This window comes from Sceloporus undulatus, chromosome 4 (genome assembly GCF_019175285.1).
Source record: "Sceloporus undulatus isolate JIND9_A2432 ecotype Alabama chromosome 4, SceUnd_v1.1, whole genome shotgun sequence".
Classification (NCBI taxonomy): domain Eukaryota; kingdom Metazoa; phylum Chordata; class Lepidosauria; order Squamata; family Phrynosomatidae; genus Sceloporus; species Sceloporus undulatus.
The window spans coordinates 82815816-82829143 of NC_056525.1; the positions used below are offsets into that span (position 1 = coordinate 82815816).

The 13328-nt window shown below is 38.0% G+C and overlaps 1 protein-coding gene across 3 annotated transcripts in view; it reads right to left on the minus strand.

Moving 5' to 3' along the window:
- GLIS1 (GLIS family zinc finger 1) overlaps positions 1–13328 on the minus strand; it is a 260795-nt gene that overhangs the window by 149497 nt on the left and 97970 nt on the right. For all 3 annotated transcript variants that reach the window (XM_042464927.1, XM_042464928.1, XM_042464926.1), the window contains exon 3: positions 10078–10276. In XM_042464927.1, the coding sequence (XP_042320861.1) occupies positions 10078–10276 (199 nt within the window). The remainder of the gene's footprint in view (positions 1–10077; positions 10277–13328) is intronic.

A 13328-nucleotide genomic window follows, 5' to 3' on the forward strand; every position in this document is an offset into this window, starting at 1 on the left:
TGTTGCCTTCTCATAAATCACACTGGTCTCATGCAGGTCTGGAAAGATTTTGCCCTCTTTGTGGTAGGTTTACATTTCAATATCTTATGAACCATTAGAGATAGTTTTAGCATTTTCATTCCCACTGGAAACTTTCTTTTCTTTCCACTGAATCTCCACATTCAAACCTTTCATCTCTAGAATGAAGACTTGTAAAAAGTATATTTCAAATAATGTTTAGTACTCGCTATAATTTATTATTTATATTATTTCATCCTTTCACTTCATCTGATAGTAACCAACACACCTGGCTTTTACAGGTGGAACAGTAAATACACATTTATTAACACATCTTAAAGCTTGTCTATAAAAATGAGGCATACCAGTAAAATGAGATGATGTAGTATAAAAATCTTTTCCTGACAAGCATTTTGAACAACCACACAGTTAACTCATGGCTTTACAATGTATTTTAAATTCCAACCCCACTTTTTCACAGTATTTAAATCTGTTACTAGATTTTTTAAATTGCCTCATTTCTGAATAAAGCTTTTAAGTTAGTGGTGGGTAAGCAGCAGCCCTTTAAGTTCTTCACAGCTCTCACATTCATCGGAAACAGCATATTCAAGCCCTAAAACCTCAGGGACAAACAGCTTGGGCCTCAAATTTTAATGCCTCCAAAATCGGGCTGCAAACAGAATGGGTCATGCAAAAAAAGTAGCCAAGGTGTCCTATTTAATTAAAGTTTATAATAAGCAGCTCTTCCTGGGATACATTTTTCAACCCACAGGTTCAGAATAAGCCCAGTCTTACTATATCAAACTTGGATTTATATGAATATTTTCATATATCAGATTGAGATACTACATGTACCTACATAATTAATAATAATTTGTTTTATTTATATACCGCTATTCCAAAGATCATAGCGGTGAACAGCAAGTAAGCTAATTAGCAAGTAAGCTAATTTGCCCCCAACAGTCTGGGCACTCATTTTAGCGACCTCGGAAGGATGCAAGCGTGAGTCGAGCTTGGGCCCTTTTGCTGGTCTTGAACTCGCAACCTTGTGGTTTTGAGTGAATGACTGCAGTACAGGCATTTAACCACTGAGCCACCAGGGCTCCTGAGTCTGAGTAAGGACTTCCATTGTCAAATTGAAGCCTCCAAGACCTGTTATGTGGATAGTAATGACGATTCCATTTTGGCGATTTATACAAACCTCTATTCTAGGTAACAGAGCTGGGGTTGTGTGTGTGTGTGTGTGTGTGTGTGTGTGTGTGTGTGTGTTTGGTATATTAATAGCTGTTAACCCAATTGGAATTGATCAAATTGCATTTCATTTATGCTATCTGGTTTGTAATAATTAAAACCATAAACATGGCTGAACTTTCAATGACTCCAACTGAATACCAATTCAAACTGGTGGTAAGGCCTTTCCAGAGGCACAGCTGTCTTTGAGCAAAATGATGGCATCATGAACTGGGCACTTTTGGCAATGTCCTCTGTCATAGATACAAAACTCAGCAGCAATGGTTAAACTGGTGCTTTTGCTATCACAGGAGCATCTGAGGTTCCAGATATTAGAATTTAGTAACTGTTTTACTGCCTTCAGCACATTCCTAGAAGACAAAGTTGAATACAACCCATGGCCAATATTTGGAGCACAAATGAACCTACTGGCATTTGATGGATCTCCAGAAAATTAGCCTGGTGATAACAAAGTAGTTACTATTTGAATTGCAAAATGAAATGGCTCTGGATGGATTGGATTCACACAAAAATGAATGGTTAAACAATCTATTTCTCCATAAGACTGAGAAATGTTGGTTTCTAATAATTCTACCACAAATATAACTTGTAATCAATTGTTTTGAAGCAATACATTCTGGATACATTTAGTATGATTTTGTCTGCATTTTATTTAGGATGCTTCTTTTCTTTTAGATAAAAATCTACACACCAACACAAGTACACACACAAGTAAAAAATGTACACACTACTAATGTAGTGTGTACAACTTAAACACCTATGGTCCAAGGCAATAGAGATGAGGATGGTGAGCAGATACCCTCTTAATACAATACCGATGTACAGTGCGCCCATGTCATATGAGGGCACACTATACGCGGATTTGAGCATACACTCAAAACTGTATAGAGCTGCCCAGGAGCGCACGGAGCGGCGCGTCCCATTGGAGGGCCAACTGTATATATGTATATTTAATGGTATTGTATTACACACACACAACTGAAGTTCCTAGATTAAAGCATGATTAAATGAGTGTCTTTTGCTACATCATCTTTAGAGCACACATTTCCTGCTGCTTCTGCAAATGTATCCAACAACAGAATGATCTCTGAGCCCAATAATGGATAATCTGAAAAACAGCCAATATTAGCTGTTTAAAGGGGCCAATTGCAGTGAAGAAACTATTCAGATTTCTACAGAAGAACATATGCATTGAATTTATCTGTTCTGAATAGTGGAAAATGTGCTGTACAATTCTGAAAGCCTTCAGATAAGATACTGGAGTGAGTGAAAACTAATGGCTCTCTTTGGAATACAGCTCTCAAACAGGTTAAGAAGAAAAGGAAGAGGACAACGTTTTTCAATATAATAGGGGGAAACAGGTTATTTTATTTGTAACAGCCAATTATCTAGGACATTCTTCTTGCTGATGGGAAAGATAACACAAGATTTATTAGTGGTGCCATTGTGGTTGTTGTTGTCATTTCCAACATTTGGCAACCCTAAGGAGAATTTATCACAGTGTTTTCTTGGCAAGATTTGTTCAGAGGGGGAGCTTTTGCCTTCCTATGCAGCTGCGAGAGTGTGACTTGCCTAAAGTCATCTTGCGTTTCCATGGCTAAGCAGGCATTCAAACCCTGAACTGCAGCATCCTAGTCCAATGTCCAAACCACTACACCACACCACACTAGCTCCTATCTTTGTAATTACAATTCCAGAAATTAAAGATAAATGACAAATTCTGTGGCTCAAACAAGCAGGATACTCTGTAATCGTAGTTCTTCTTTCTCCATTGCCTAATAGTCACACAGTTCTTTGTGGAATATAACTGTAATGGAAGTTAAGCATAACAGGCATCACATGCTCAAAAACATCTGAAGGAGGACATTGTCTTTATTTGGTTTGCAAAGAATTTGCACTCTGAACTTTTTAATAGTGTTACAAAGAAAAAGTCTTGGTATGAAAACAAGTACAGACTTAGAAATGGCTTTTGACCAGGGCTGGCACAAGTCATTTTGCAGCTTGAGACAAGAGTCCCCACTCACCCAAGTAATAATAACAAAAGCTAGCCAAGTTACTTTGGCACATGAAGCATAAAATGCCTACAAAAAACAAAAACAAAAAAACCTTCCTCCCACCCTTAGTAATAAAAAATACATAATAACTAAAGAAAATAACCAACAATGTGTTGCCTTTCCATGACATTCAAAATCTGCTAATATACCTAATGATAAATCCATCCAACTGTACTTTCGACTGGTGACTAAATATAGGATGCTCATGCTGCATGCTAAACTGGCACATATTTGCAAATTCTGCAGTCTGAAATATCAAATTAAGAAACAAGGAAAGCCAAATTTTCAGTACAAATTATTGGAAAAAGTACATGTGATGGAAGCTGATTCATGAAGGAAGCTGATCCAGGACTAAATCAGATATGTAAAGCAGTATTTGCTAAGGAATACTGAAAGTTTCCCTAATATTTAATCTTGCACTCAGCAACATAATTGTTTTCCTCTCATTGTCAGAGAATGGCATTTAACATGGATCTCTATATTATCTTTGTTTCTTACTCTACACTAGGATGGGCATTTGTAGCAGGGTTGGAGGCTACTTTTTCTGCCAGGGGGCTTTACTTCCTGATCTTCAGCATGAAAACAGTCCAAAATCTATCTTCAAAGTGACCAGACACCAAATTCTGTTTTTAATGTGTGTGTGTTTTTTGTGCTGATTTTGGCCTGATTTTCAGAGTTTTAATGGTATGAGGTAGTGAGGATGAATATTCTGGGAAGCATTATGGTTGTTTGAGTGTTTATCTTTGATCCAGAAAAAAATTAAAGGACTTTAAAAAATTTAGAACTCAAAATTTTAGAATTATTTTTTTAACTTTTAATGGATTTTTAAAATCTTCTTGAAAAAGAAGATTTGGGGTTGCATGCAGCCTGCAGGCCATACTTTCCCCACCCTGGCTGCAGATAGCATGTATACCCCCAATTTGAATGAGAACAAACATGCACAGGCAGCAGAAATTAACCTTTATCCTTGGGGAGAGTTAAATTTAAAAAAAAAGACAGTGGCAGTTTTCAACCAGAAGTGGGAATCATGCCACCCTTGAGGCTGACTGCAACTCCCAGCATTCCTAATAACTGATTATGGTTCCTGATGAGGACATAGGAAGTGCAGTTCAGCAACATCTGGAAGTTCTTATGATTTCCATCCCTAGTTTAAATCAACTCCACCTGCACATGTAAGTCAAATATGAATTTGAGTTATGCATGCTTCTTCTAGCATATGAAACTTGCATACAAATGGACCAGAAACTTGACTGGGGTGGATGGGACAGGGACGTAGCCAAGGGGGGGGGGGGGGTTGGGGGGGGGGCCCCCCCCCCCTTAGAAAAAATAAATGGTGTGTGCTGCTGTGCCGCTGCACCCAAGCCCCATTATAATGGTGGCACTTGATCTGGCCCCCCCCCCCTTCCTAAAATCCTAGCTACGTCCCTGGATGGGAAGAGCTATTGTTGTACATGGAAGAGTGACAGGCAAAATACAGTTTCAGCATTGTCCTGCCACCACATAGGTCTAGGCTCAAACTTTCCCAAAGTCACCATTTGGCTGCAGCTTTTTTAAAAAAATTAAATATTTTAATTACATTTTATGAATAGCATAACATCAATATTAAGCAATTTTTTAAAAAGCCACACATTAAACCTTTCCAAAACCAAAAATTAATTAATAGAAGATTAAATAAACAACAAACACATTACATGAGAGTCACATCTATTAAACATCAATAAAGTTCATTCACATTAAGCATTTATGATGTCAGCATTATCATCTAAATATGTCGTTCCATGGCTTTGGTGTTTTTTCTGGGCCTTTTGATTACTAATAACATCAATAAATCCATGTAAGTTTGCAAAGAATGACTCTTTTGCATTGAAATACAAGAGTCTGCCATTGCAACATATTGTTACATTTTATAATAGTGCATTTTCTCCACAACTAGGGTCCTAGGCAGCTTACAGACTTAATTCGAAAACAGGTACAAATAAAAATCCCACCTAGGGTATTTCCATGGCTAAACAGGGAATCTAGCCTGGATCTCCAGAGCCATCTCAGACCACAACACCACACTAACTCTCTGGGAACTGAACACAAAATGAGCAACTACACTAAGCTACTATAATACAAAAAAATTTAACCGCTCCTACCTGCCTTCAGTAGATTTTGATCTAGTTGAGACAGGTTGAAATGAAGGAGGCAGATTAAACAGTCAGATGTTTGCAAGGCAAATCTGTGGGTTGAGCCTTGAAAATACCCAAAAGAAAGTGAGAGGCCATCACAGAGAGACACTCTTGATGAACATCCAGAAAGATAAAATTCTGGGGTACCTGAACAAGTGAGTGAGCAAAACACTGATATCTCGCCTATCTTCTTCCAGTTACTGAGAAAATTATAAAACCTGCAGACCTTAGGCCAAGCTTTAGGAATAAAGGGAGTTACCTCAGTCACCTGCTGCTTTATATCACAATAGTGTCTCTCTCATATTCTGTGGCATTTAATCCTGTGTTGTTCTGGGAATCTTCCCTGAGACAAAGTTGTAAGGAGTTCATATTTCGTAAGAGAGTACTATGATCCCCTGTATAGAGGCATCTGTCATTTCCTCATTATGGATTTTTCAAACAGCTCCTGAAAAGATCTAAGCAGGGTCTTCTCTTCCTTCTTTTGTTTGCTCCAACCCCAATTATCTTTGCATCATAATTGTCTTCAGTGACAGAATAAAACCAGCTTGTTAGCAGTAAGCACCATGTGGATTCATAATAAGGTCAAGATGGAGTTAACAAACATATATAATAAAATCAAAACAGCAAAATTTCCATGACTGAGCTAGAGTTCTTTTTACTACAATGCTGTGTTGATGGAAATTTGGATTGGATGATTCTATTTAGACAAAGAATATTTATTAATAAAAATATCTCAAATAAAAGCTACAAAGCTGAAGGGATCTTTTTTTCTGTTCAGATTTTCTAAAAAAAAAAACAAAATTGTTTCACTGCTTTGCAAAAAAAAGCAGATTGTTGACAAGCAAACCCTTCCTCCAATGGAACAGTAAGGGAACAATTTCTCACCCCTTCCTCCCTCTGATGATTACTCAAAATCTGTTCCAGAGTTGAGGAATCTCCCGCAGGTATGTGGGGTGAAGGGCTGCAAAAGTGAGGAGAAAACTGAAGAGAGAGAATGTAAGTCCACTTACCTAATATTTCATTTCAGCCAGTGTAATTACTTTCCTGAATGGCAGGGGTTCTAGATGGCCCTCGTGGTCCCTTCCAAGTCTATGATTCTATTGTGAAGCAGACAACTAAATCCAGTGTTAATCCTATTTAGAGCAGAGCCACTGAGATGAACCGAAGTCAAGAGAGCCAGTGTGGTGTTGTGCAATGCTGGATTCAGGGGATTTGGCCGCTTGGCCATGGAGGCCAGTTGGGTGACCTTGAGTGAGTCACATGCTCTCAGCCCCAGAAAACCCCATGATATGGTTGCCTTTGGTTTACCATAAGACAGAAACTACTGTACTTGAACTCAAACAGCAACAACAACAGGTCACAACTAACTTCAGCCCTGTTGATTACAATAGCTCTACAAAAGTAGGACTTTGGGTTTAGACAATACTTTTAACTCATGGCAAGTTATTGCATTTGGGCAATTTCCACAGGAAAGAAGAAACCCTTAAAGTGAACAAAGTCTTGAAAAACAGCAAAATCAAGGCCCAGCAAACGCAAATGAAAACCACCCAGGGTGAGGGGGATTCCCAGCCGACAATGGATCATTAAGTTAATGGTCACTCTGTAGGCCTTGCTATTTAACAAGAGAACGATATTAACATTCAAATCACCTCCTCTCTACCAACACTATATATACCCCACTCTCTTCCATGCAAGCATTCTCTGAAGATGCCAGCCACAGCTGCTGGAGAAAGGTCAGGAATAAACTCTTCTAGAACATAGTCTAAAAAACCCACAAAAATATGGATGCTGGCCATGAAAGTCTTTGACTTCACAATATTTTACTGAAATCAATTGCCTTCCTAAGCAGATGTGAACTGTTAAATTAACTTGCCAAGATCACTCAGTCCTTAAAAGATTCGCCATAACTGGTATATACTGTATACAGTATACCCCATTCTCTTCCATGCCAGCATTCTCTCAAGAGGCCAGCCACAGCTGCTGGCAAAACATCAGGAATAAACTTTTATAGAACACAGCCTCATAGCCCTAAAAATCCACAAAAAACTATCAGTAAAATATTATTTTTGGAATAAATTAAACACTGAACTTTAAACATTTCTACAATTAATAAAGACAAACAAAGAAATAGAAATCTACTGATAATACAACAGAAGTAAAGCATATGTATCAAAAAAAAATTAAAGAGATGCAGTAGCCAAATATTCTCTTGTTATTTCCTTTTGGAATGCCAAGATTACCTACTCCTGGCTAAGATTTAAAGCCAGATGAAGAGGTTTTTTCATATGACTATTCTTAAATGAGGTTTCCATCTCCCCCCAATCACTAAGTAAGACTACTAGTTTTGCTTTAATGTGCTTTTTCAACTGTTGCTTCCAATCGTTAATGTACGGTTGACCCCCCCCCCCACATCCATGACTTCGACAATCCATGACTTGAAAATATTTTTTTAATAAATAAACTCCCAAAAAAAAAAAAGGATTATTTTTGCTTTTAAAAGGGGGGGGGGGGCATTTTACTACACCACTGTATTTAATGAGACAAGCTTCCATGGATTTTGGTATCCATGGCAAATACTGGAACCAAACTCCAGCCAAGGGCCCACTGCATCCTGCTTTGCTGACATAAAGACTGTATGTTGTTCCTATATGTCTGCTCTAAACCATTTCAATGGCCAAATATTGAGGCAATGGACAGCCTTCTAGGGATTACAGCTAGAGAAGAAATAATTCATAAATTGAAATCTTAACTATTTTTTTTTCTTCATTGGTTCTGCAATCAGCATCTTGCAAGACAGTCTGCCTATAAATTTGGCCAGATTTCTGGATTTTTCATACCATTGTATACTTTCCTCAACCATCCAAATTGTACATCTAAGCCTGAAGCTTAAGGTTAAGCCACCAATTCTGACAATTGGAAGATTGGAAATTGACAATTCGAGGCTCAAGTGCTGCATGATGGGGTGAGCTACTGTCACTAGTCCCAGCTTCTGCCAATCTAGCAGTTCAGAAGGTTGCAATGCAAGTAGATAAATAGGTACCACTTTGGTGGGAAGGTAACAGCATTTGGTACAGTCATGCTGGCCACATGACCAGCACAGTAGTCCTCGGGCAATGCTGGCTCTTCGGCTTAATAACAGAGATGAGCGCTGCCCCCTACAATCAGTTATGACTAGACATTCATGTCAAGGGACTGCCTTTACCTTTACCTTTTAAGCCTGAAGCAAAGCTCTAGTGAATGGGAAAGCTTGCCATGTTTCTAAATTCTTTTCAGTGGTCCAATAATACCCAACTCACAATTCTCTCTCTCTCTCTCTCTCTCTCTCTCTCTCTCTCTCTCTGTGTGTGTGTGTGTGTGTGTGTGTGTGTGTGTGTAACTTTCATATTCAAGTCTCAGAATCAAATATCAATTATGTGTTTTATTGAAATTATATTGTTTGAATATAACCCTATATCCATTAACTAGAGTGACTGAAAAACATCAGGCAATGTTCACTTTCCCAACTTTGTATATAATCTAATCATCATCTATGCATGAGGACACTACATGTTTGGCAGAGAGAGAAAGAGAAAAAGAGGGAGGGAAAACAAACAAACAGTATCTGTGACTGGTTAACCTTACTTTTTGGCACATTAAATCATACCAGAGGTTGTGTTTATGGAGAAAACTGATTAGGACATGCAAAGGGATGTTGTACTACCTTTGAGGCTAACTGAGGGAGAAGTTTGTAGCATATATAAGCTTTCGTAGATTTCATTTCATGTATCTGATTAATGGTCTACAAAAGCTTAAGGGACAAAACTTCACTCTGAGTCTGCTAGAAGATCCCTTTGTTCACTGGTCCAAACTAACACATGTGACTGCCGTATTTGAATGGCAATCACATATACAATAGGGCAAATTTTTTTGTAATTGCTCTAGAACACAGAACCCAAATCAACGGGTTCTAATTAAAAGAATGGCATAACATAAGGAAAAAATACCTGATAATACCTGCCACTTCTAGACAATAGGAAAACTCACTTCAGAAAGTAGTGAAATCTTCTTTATTAAAGCTTCGTAAACAGAGGCTGAATAACCACAGTTGGCCCTCCATATCCACAAATTCTTTAGCCACTGATTCCATCATCCATGGCTTGAAAATATTTTAAAAATACATCAATTCCATAACGCAAATCTTAATTTTGCCATTTTATATAAGGGAATCATTTTGCCATTATGTATAATGGGACTTGAGCATCCATGGATTTTTGGTACCCATGGGAAATCCTGGAACTAAATCTCAGCAGATATCAAGGGCACACTGTATTAGAATCACTGCAGCCTATAGGTTTCATGTATTCACAAAGAACCGGATGAAATAACTGCTGGAATCCTTTTCTCTCAGACTGTAGAGTAATCAGATTCGGAAGCAGAGTTTTTCCTTAAATTCTCAAAAGCTGAACAGAAATTGAGTATGTGCTTGAGGTGTGTTCCCTGACAAGTTCAAACTGATGAAAGCAGATGAATGCAACTACTGATTCATTCTGAAGATGGAATTTTCAGAACTATGACAACTTTTTAAATGACAGAACATATATAGCAATAAAAGGTGAAAGCAATACCTCGTGTCTGAGCGAGATAAATTCAGCTGACTAACATGTAGGAGTCTCTCGCAAGGCAATGGGTGGTCTCGAGTAAGTGAGTTTCCTGAGTGGATGTGCAGGTTCTGTCGACACACAGGCCCCATGCTATTTGTCATGTCCATGTCCATCATGTTATTCTTCTCAGATATCAAATTACAGTGATTGTAGACACCATTCACTGTTAAAGAAAAGGGAGATGGGAGAGAAAAACATAATAATAAGCTCTTCAACAAGACTGCTGCTTTATCTCCTTCATTCCTCTCAGTATGTTCCATTCTCTGTTGGTAAACAGCCTCATGAAATCAGAGGAGAATGCAAAGAATGTCAAATTAATCAAGATTTAGTCTCAAAGGAATTATCCACGATGATTTATTGTAATTACGGGATTCTTTCCAAATCATATTATATCTAAGAAAATGGTAACATTTCAGATAGATTTTTCTTTTGCTGGAGGAAAGGTAATAGTACAACCTTTCCCTCCTCCCCACACTATAATTTCTTGGAGTGGGGAAAACGTCTATGTGGAGTTGGAGAAAGGAAGTGAATCTTTGCCTAAAAGCCTTGGAAAGTCCAAGACATCAGTTTTACCAGCTTTTCAACTGAGATTAAAATAAATTGAGGTCCAGTCCCATTTTGCTCAATGTCTTCCTTCCCTACTAATCAATATAAGATCAAAGTTTTGTAAAACAAACAATTAAACAAAATGGTTCAGACTCTGTGGATCCATTTCTGATAGAACTCTTAACTTAGTCAACCACAGAAGCAAGTAAAATGTAAAATGAGGAACAATAAGACAGTAATAAATTGTTATGTGGCATGGGAAAAATGTAGTACACAATTAAATGTGCTTCAGATCTCTTGCCTTTAAGTAATATAATTAAAATCAGTAGGAGTTCAGAAATTCTTCTTGTGTGTTAGACTGAAGCCTTTCTGTTAATTTCTTTTACACTTAGACATTTTGAGAAACAGCCCCTACTCAGTGCTGAAAGCAACAAGATTGTCAACTCGGATGAAACAAATGACTGTTCTTTCCATGCTACACATAATGAAGAGGTAAGTCTGCAACCCACCAAATCATCCCAGTGGATGGCATACTAATTCAGAGGGATAAAGAAAGTTCTGAGGATGAGCCCAAAAAGAATGCTCTTACAGCTGTATCTATTCTAATTTCAAAACATTATTAGTATCTGAGCATGAGAAATATAGCAAGTGTAATTTAAAACTAATCACACTAATAAAATAATAGTTTAGAAATTTATTCTTCATTAAAGTAGTTTTCAACAAGCAATTGTGTCAAAACATGAATCTAATCCTAACTATGTTTGTTGATTTATGGTGACCCCACAAATTTCATAGGGTTTTCTTAGGCAAGTAATGCTCAGATAAGGTTTTGCCTGTTTCTTCTTCTGAAATATAGTTCACTGGTGCTCTCCCATCCAAGTACTAACCAGATCCTGCATAGCTTCCAAGATCAGATGGTATCTGGTGCCTTTAGGATATTTAGGCCATATTTGTCCTAACTAAAAAGTAATAATTCTGGCCCGGTACAGACGGCCAAAAGTGCCGTAGTGGAGCCAATTTTAGGGCTCTGGAGGGCTGGGCGTCCATACGCAGCTAGCCTTTCCAGCGAAGCCATCTTACCAGCGCCCCTCCCAAACGAGCCATGCGACAATGACATGTGGGTGCATGTACACACCACTCATGACTGCTCCAGTGTTCCTGAATCATTTGGGAAGCAGCCATTTCCCATCAACACAAAGTTTCTGTTAATGGGGAATGGTTGTTCCCCAAATGATTCAGGGATGCTGAGGCGAGTGGACGATTTCAAACACACGAGCTTCCTAAACATTTTGCCGCCGTTTTACCAGTACTTACCCCACAGTAAGCACTGATATGAAAATCCTTATTGGCAAAGCACATTCATGGAAGCCCCTCATACATGCTTTGTTTCACCCCCTCCATCCCATGGCCTCCTGTTAGTCTGGCCAGTTTGTCTTGGTTTTTAATACATACATTGCATTATTGCCATATTTGTCATAATTTCACTGATGTGACTGGTCAATGGTGCAACTGGCCACTCATGTGCCTGTACGTCTGACAAAAGGGTGCATTATCCAGACCGCTTCCATAAGCCACCTGGGCATTCCCACACTCCTGTCATGCTGTTTATACAGCATTGCAATAATGGACACTTTCCATGTTAAAGCGGAGCAAAGGGAGTTATTTTGCTCCATTTTTCACCACAGAGCATAGCCTTGTCCCAGTTTCACCCCATTTTGGCCTTGTGCATTGTGTAAACAGCCAAGGCTCGAAACAGGGTGAAATTGTTGTTTTTTTGTCCGTGTGAAAAACCTTTAGACAAGGAAAACTAGATGAACAAAAGAGAAAAAAGAAATGTACTACATTAAACACAAAATTATGTGTATATAGACACCCAGCACCTTCATCATATAAAACACAAACTAATACAATTTCAAAGACAACACTGATGGCATGGGGAAGGAACACTAAAACTCCCCCCACCACCATCAACTAGTATATACATATTTCAGAGAATAAAACCCACACTTGGCAGTATGACATCTGAAAACCACTGGAAAACAGCAAGCAAGATAAAACATTTCTTTAAAAAAGACTTGAGAGGATTCTCTATACTAGCTTAGGAAATATTTTCTCCCCTTCAGCACCACCAGCACACAACCATCCAACCATGTCAGAAATGAAAAACCAGTTTTTACCACAAATAAAAATGTATGGCAGAAAATAATACATTGCATCTTTGTTAATTCAGAGGACCAAACAACTCCATTGTAAAAATGCCTATCATGGAATAAGTTCATCATGTGTATTTACTACTGATAAGCCAAATCTACAAATATGTATTTGATGTGCAAAATGTTATCCACTCAGAGAAATCTTATTTGATTAGTCAAATATATTTCGACTGTGTAATCCAAAAAATTATACGCAACGGCATTTGTTTTGCAGGGAATATTGCTTTCAGTTAATAAATAATGTATATTTATTCCCCTGGGTGAGATTAAAAGCATGTTTTCATGTAACAAACGCAAAAGCAGAATAGTATAATGTTTGCATTCCCGAATCCAGATTTACTATGGTGAAACTCAGCCATTCAAATGAGTCTGACTAATTCACAATTCACAGCACTTTGAATTTTGTGATTACAGTTCAGATGTTGTTTTAATACTCAAGTTCAAAATACAAAATGG